This window comes from Calliopsis andreniformis, chromosome 5 (assembly GCF_051401765.1).
Source record: "Calliopsis andreniformis isolate RMS-2024a chromosome 5, iyCalAndr_principal, whole genome shotgun sequence".
NCBI lineage: Eukaryota > Metazoa > Arthropoda > Insecta > Hymenoptera > Andrenidae > Calliopsis > Calliopsis andreniformis.
Genome location: NC_135066.1, coordinates 17,040,552 through 17,047,586, shown reverse-complemented (window position 1 = coordinate 17,047,586; position 7,035 = coordinate 17,040,552). Strand labels below are relative to the sequence as shown.

Genomic DNA, 7,035 nt, shown 5'->3' with positions numbered 1-7,035 from the left:
ACGAATTCCGGTTCATTTACGTAATTCGAGGCGAACGCATTCAATTGCAAATGCACGTACTTGGGATTCGTATTACAGGTAGCCTACCGGTGACGATGTCTCTCTCCCTCTAGCTCTGTCCCGCAATTTTTCCTCCTTTTATTTCGCCCGCCTCTCCCCGATTCACAGTTTCCTGCCGCATAATTCCATCATTCGACATTGCAATTTCTGCTTCAAAGAGATGCTGAAAACTGCGGCCCGTATTTGTATTGCTCTTTCAATAACGTTCCTCGACCGTCCAGGGGGTGAGTTTTTTTCAACCGCTCGCCGATAGAGATTCGAAACGTAGAGTAAATGATATCGGCAATTGCCGGAAACTCGCGACCGCTTCCGTCATGGATGCTCACTATGCTGATTCGGAGACAAGGAAAATGCTGTTCTAGAGAAACGAACCGATGCCAGGAAAATATGCTGAAAATTTAATATTTTGGGGGATGAAATCACTGGAAATGGTTAGATTCTGAAGTGACTGAAAATTCAGTTCTGAAGATTGCTAGATTTCGACTCTAATAATAGCTTTATGCGGGAAAAGGAGTCTTTAATCTGTAAAAGGTAAATAATATTGCAAGAACTTTACTTCTACGAAGCTTGAATTTGAAAAATATTAGTCGTGAGGTAGAAGTTTCTGAATATGGGTTACTATATTTGTTTTGTGTTTAAAAAGCATGAGGCACATTATTTAATTTCGACAAGATATTGTATTTCTTATTCCATAAAGTGACAAAATAATATTATTTAAAATCCCCACAAATGCTGCTCGTTTACATGGAACTTAACAATATACCCACAGTACCGCTCACAAGTATTCGAACAGTGTTACATGTTGAGAAAAGTCCAAGTTCCTTTGTAATAATTCACGTATATTCTTTACATTTGTTTTGTATTTTTTCTATATCTTAAAATAAAGTATACAATAATTACAGTAATTGTATTTTTAGCAGTAATTAATAGTTAGTCTAAGCAATAAATATCGGTTGCTACCAATAAATCTGTAATTTTCCAAACATGCATAACGCGCGTATGAAATTGCACAGTGTTGTACAAATACAGAAAATCATGGTAATCTTGAATTTCCAAATTCCCAGCTATAACAGTCAATGCTAAAAGCAAGTGATGATGAGGATTTCCTTTTTCCCTGAATTTGATCGTAAAACAGCGGCGCGATTTACACCGAGAAGGGGGCGACGTTTGTTAGAACGGCAAACCAGTTCATGGAAACAACGAATATCCCTATTTATCATTTCCGAAACGGTCGTTTCTCCGTTCTCCACCATTTTGAAAATCACCGCTCGCATTACCTCGTCGTGCCGACCGGAAGCAACTCGAGCTTCCCGGGTATTCGCGGTTTCGGCTATTCTCTCGCCCCGATCCGCTCGTGTCGGTTAGAAGCGTCGAACACGTTTGCGCGCGACGAAACGCCCGAAACGCTGCTGTTACGCCACTGCCTGCTAATCGACTGATAATTGCTGTAACGACCGCCGCTTTAGAATGCCATCAGCGGTACATTAAAGTAATAAGATTGCGAGCACTTCGTTTGGGTTCTTTTTAGCGCTGAACGATGGGGACGATCGGCTAGCCGATCGACACTGTTTACCCTCAATTTGGAAATCGATTTCGTATCGATACGCCATTGTCCTGGTTCGACTGCAACCGTGCTTATGTAATTGCGATGATCGTGGATTGCATAACGTATTTTTGGAATCGAAGAGATCGAGTGGTTCTTGGTTCTAAGAATTTTAGAAACTTGTGAATTTGCTGCTGCGTTGGCAGTTGTACGTACTGGGTGATCAGTTTAACTGGAAATCCTCTAATGGGCATTGACAGCACTTACAATGCTACATTCGGAGGGTTTCAAGATAAACTGATCACAGGTATGTTCCTTTTTTCTGCATTAGAAATTTGTATTATGAATGACTGGTAAAGCTGGGTGCACATAATGAGAGATTATAATTATCGACAAGCGATATCGACAGCAAGCTCTGCATCAAAGGGTATTATCCCCGCCACAGTTCCGATCCCGCAATAATAAAGTGCATATATGTCTTAAAGCAATCGCCATGTTGCAATTGCCCGTAGTGTCGGAAGACCTAGAGTTTCACGAGCTTTAGCGACTCCATAAGCTGCAAAATTTGTGCTCGCGAGATCGAAACGTAATTGTTACATGTTACATGATATATCGTCACAATGTTACATGATTGCAGTGTATGGGAAGCATCAAAGAATATCCGAAAATGCGATGGCTAATAAATTACTTTCTAGATGAAAGCTATAAAAAATGGACAAATTATTATACTTGTTTAACAGAAACATATTATAATAAACAAATTATTATATTTTATAGAAATTATTATTTCCGAGATATTGGCGTTTAAAGTTTTCAGCTTCAGTACTAACTTATGGGCTTGTGTCTTCTTAAACCCTTATTTTTAAGTGAAAAAATTGTTTTAATGCCCATTTTTCTTTCTGAAAGTATATATAACATCTATATTCTATATATTATATTATATATAGATGTCAATTAAGAATTTAACTCGAATGTTCCGAAAATGTAACATAGCTCGTTTTGCCTTACAACCACAGGTATATCAGTACAATTATATGTAAGTATAACCTGTTACGAATACTTATGAATATTATAAATTTGCTATTATAGTCTTACAAGAAACTATTTTAAATCACCTTTACCACTATCGTATTCTCCGGCAAAAAGAAGCCCAAAACCTCCAGCAAGATTTCCAAAAACAGACCACTAACACCCCCTAGAAGACCACGCTCCATTACTGCGCCAGCATCCAAGCGAGGTTGGTCACGCTAAATCACGATACATTTTCCAGGGCATTACGCTGAGCATTCTATGGCACAGCCATTAAAGACAACGACAGCAGGCATTCGCGCTCCTCCGCGGCTCCCTGAAGCCGTTGTGCAAGATGGTCGCGCAGCGGCTGGCCAGGGATGAAGAATCAACAGAGGACCATAGACGGGTGTCGTGGTGGAGCGGCAAGATAACCAGCGATATTAAGCATAATTCGCGCGTTTATCGCGCCGTGGTCGCTCGTAATCCGGCATTCGACGCGTACGCGCGCGATGGCGCCGCGACGACCAGCTCGGTCGTTTGCCGCGAGAGAAGAGTCCCGTGGCGAATAAAGGGTGGACAGAGAGAGGATGGTCGGGTGAAAGAAGGAGAGAGAAAAAGGCGACCCTTCGAAAACACGCCGCGATACCGGGAGATGGATAGATAGGGTCGTCAGGGGGGCCAGAGGAGGGCGCGCGAGAGAAGAGGAGGAGGAAGGAGGACGACGGAGGGAAATAAACAGAAAATGAAGGAAGGAATGGGAGAAAGACAGACGAGAAAGGGCACGCCGCGAGGGAGACGACGATGGGCTGCGCGGCTAGGGTGGACGCGAAAGAAACGACGAAGGGGCGAGGAGAAGAGGTCGAAGGGTGGGCGCGGGAGGGTTGATACGGCGAAAAGAGAGGGTGGCCCACCGCCGTTGGACATTAAGAACGTTTCGTGCGGCAATTTAACCACCGACCAGGGACGCCGAGGGCGGCGCAGCCGGCGTCGCTGCGAGGCCAGCCTGAACGATACGGGGTGGGTGGGTGGACGAGGGTGGCGGCTGCAGGGAAAAAGAGTCGGAATGAGAGACGGAGGGAAGAAGGAAGGGGCTCGTCACGGTATAGCCGAGTTTTTACGACTTGCCCGCCCGCGCGCGTGCGCCTGCACACCTGGAGATTAGGTTTAACAGCCTTAATTTTAAAAAATTGCCGCCTCTCCCCCGACAATCTCTCCCCTCACGCTCCCTCTTATTCTTCTACCTGGCTCGTTCAACGCCCCTACCCCCTCAACGACCCCACACGCTGTGGCGAGGCGAAATTGCGCCGCTTTGCACCATCGAGGATAAAGTTCTGGACGCCTCCGCCACGTTTCGTGCCTCCCCTCGACACTATCTGCCACGAGGAACCCCCGAGACACACGGGGTGGATGCTGAAACACGCGGGAGGACGTTTAGCCCATTTGCTGGTCTGCCTATACACCCTGCACCATATTAGACGTTAGGACGTGACGGAGGAATATGTCCACGGAATTTCGAGGAATATGGCGCACGGAGAGCGGCGAGGGTGAATTCAGAGTGGGACTGAGGGGAATTTTAATTCGAGGAAGAAGGTGTTAGCGATTGGAGGCATTGATGGATTGAGTCGATCTTTGAGTTTGTGATTAGAACTGAGGTCTTTATTTTTTTGAGGTTTGGGATGAAGGAGGGGATTTTCGAACAAAGGAAATATTGAATATATTGCTTATGAAAAATAGTAAATGGTTTCTTAGGAGATTATGAGTAAGTCTAGGCGCACATGATCGACAATTTCGTCGGTCTAATTAAAGATCGATTACAGCCTCAACAAAATTTTATGTAGTGATTGTCTTTTCATCCATTAGATAAAAGAAAAAGCATTGTTCGGTCTCTGATTGGCTTTTAGTCATATCGACAAAAATAGTCGATCTTGTGTGCCTATACTAATATGGATTTGGCTTAACTAACTTCCATCACTCGATTCATGTTCCAGGCAGCCACCATCTTCCAACCCTCCTTGCCAAGGTCTCCAGCGAACATCCAGATACCCTGTAAAAATAAGACAAGAGCCGTCAACGATGTGAGTACCGCAGATTTTCCCTCCTGACTATCATATCTAAACTGCGAATGTCTATACAAACTCGTTTTTCTATGAACACATCTAGTGCAACTTCAACCAAAATTAATTCTGTCTTCCAAATATTGTCATCTGTATTTTACTATATATTTCTATATAATAATTCACTCTATATTTTTGTCTCCATCTAAATTTCCCACAGATGCATAAAGATTCGCAGTGAAATCGCCTCCCCTATCCAGCCCCCGTATCACCCCATCGAAGGCCAACCTTCTTATGCGCGTCTCAATAATTCAGCCCCTCAGCGACCTCGCGCCTCATGCATCGATCACCCTCGCACCCAGCGGCACGAGTCGAGATTCATCGCGTGGACGGGGCGACGTAGAAGCAGAGAGCATCTAGGTGCCTAGATTAATTAACAACTTCGTAGACCGTCCGTCCCTTCTCGTAGATCCCTTTCCCGCAATTCCGTGGAAATTCTCGTCCCGGCCCCGCCCCCTCCGCCGCTCTGGCCGCAATAAAATCCACGTTGAGCCAGGTTCCAGACTCGTGTGAAATATCGCCGCGAATTATCATACCATCTGAAATTAAAGGGCTGAAATTTCGGGGTGGTGCCCGCGCCGGCGGTGGTGGCCGGTGGAAAATAATTTTGATGCTCACTCTGTACTTCTACGCGCGTCGCCGACCGCCCAACCCCCGCGCCGTCGACGGTGCGCGCACACACACCGCACCCCCGAATCCCCTCGGGCCGCAAATCCCGCTGTTTCGCCCTCTTCTTCCTTCCCTTGCCCTCGTCTCCTCCGTTCCTCCCGCGACGACTAACGCGGAACAGACAGAGCCGGGTCCACGGACGACGCGCGCGCGAGCGCTCTTACGCACGCACGCACGGGGGTCGAGGGGGTCGGCGGCGCGGGTCGGTAACCGTGACGCGATGGGGGTGACGAAGAAGAGCGAAAGAGAGAGGAGGGGTGGCGCGCGCGCCAGAAAACGGCACATACACTCGGCTGTTCTCGAGCGTCGACCAGCCGTCGGGCGCGGAGAAAGAGGGAAGGGAAAACGTGGGAAAAGGGAAGGCGAGAGAAGTGGTTGGAACGGGGGGTGAGGGAGGGAGCGTGGCGGAGAGCAGCGCACAGCTCGACGAGGCGAACAGGCGCCCTCTTCGGCCGTGCTCGCGCGCGCTTTCCTCCCTCCGCGTAGCCCTCTTAGCGACCCCCGCGCCGCCCCTCGCGCGGCCACCTTTTTTTCGTCTCGCGGTGCGCGACGCGTTTCCCGGCACGGCGCGCGCTGCTTTTCCTCGCCGCGAGCGATTTTTCTTTGGCAGCGTCTGCGCGGCCACGCCCTCCCGCTGCAATGGCCGCGATACCGAAATTCCTCGCGGGGGCGGCTCCATGTTCCCTGCTTACCCCTCATCGACTTTTTCCTTCTCCCTCGCGCCCCCGCCGAGCCCCTCTTTTCGCCTTTTTTCAACGCGTTGGGCCCCCACTTTTTCTCGTTTTTCTGCTCCCTGTGCCACCCTCCCTCGATCCCCTCGACCATCCTAGTGTCCGAAACCACCCTCTCCCCCCTCGATGGAAGTACCCCCTTGGTGTCCAGCTAGCCGAAGCCTCCCTGTTCCCGTCTCGCCATCCGTTTTTCGAAAGAGAGACGCGGCGACGAGCACCAGCAGCACGTAGACGACGAGGACGCACGGCGTCGAGCGCCGCAGGGGTGTGTTTTAAGAGGTCCCTTGAACAGACCCGTGGCTACGACGCCCGCTGTCTGTGTGCATTGTACTTGGCCCGTGTAATGTGTACGCACGTCTTTGATCGAGTGTTTATACGGACTCGGCTCTGGGATCGATCGGTCTCCACGGTTAATGAGTCGCGCTGAATGCTATTGATGTTTCCGATCGATTTATGGGGAAGCGTCGGGCTCGAAGGACGCGGCACCAGCCGTTCCTGCGCTGTTAACTGAGGTCTCGCGATTAACCTTTCCACTGCGCCCGTGGAGTGTCTTGATCTAGTTGATTATGGAGACTAGTTTTAGGGTTGGTAGGAATATGACAAGGGATGTTTTGTAGAAGGCTTTTTTGTATTTTTGTGAAGATCTTTTGAACGAAATTTGAATACGTATGAATTGGAGGGGTTTCTTGTGTTTGAGGAAATGGGAGCCTGTTGCTTTGTAGAATTTACGAAACTGTAGGATGTTGGGTAGAAGATGATTTATGAGATTGTTTGGACTGTTGAGAGGAGTTGATGCAAAATTTGGAGGGTTGTACTAATGCTTGCTTGAAATAAAGCGCTGCTATTTATTCTAGAAATATTAATTTGGATACTCATAGGGATTATGCAGTCAGTTTTAGAAGTTTGA

At 47.9% G+C, this 7,035-nt stretch overlaps 1 protein-coding gene across 1 annotated transcript; it reads right to left on the bottom strand.

Annotated features, from left to right (window-relative positions):
* Positions 1-3,793: 3,793 nt before the first annotated feature.
* LOC143179645 (uncharacterized) lies at positions 3,794-5,096 on the bottom strand. Its single transcript, XM_076378960.1, has 3 exons — positions 4,957-5,096; positions 4,578-4,658; positions 3,794-4,024 (listed from the first exon to the last, which is right to left on the bottom strand). Exons 2-3 carry the CDS (start codon positions 4,647-4,649, stop codon positions 3,794-3,796), a joined length of 303 nt encoding a protein of 100 aa, XP_076235075.1. The 5' UTR covers positions 4,650-4,658; positions 4,957-5,096.
* Positions 5,097-7,035: the final 1,939 nt, after the last annotated feature.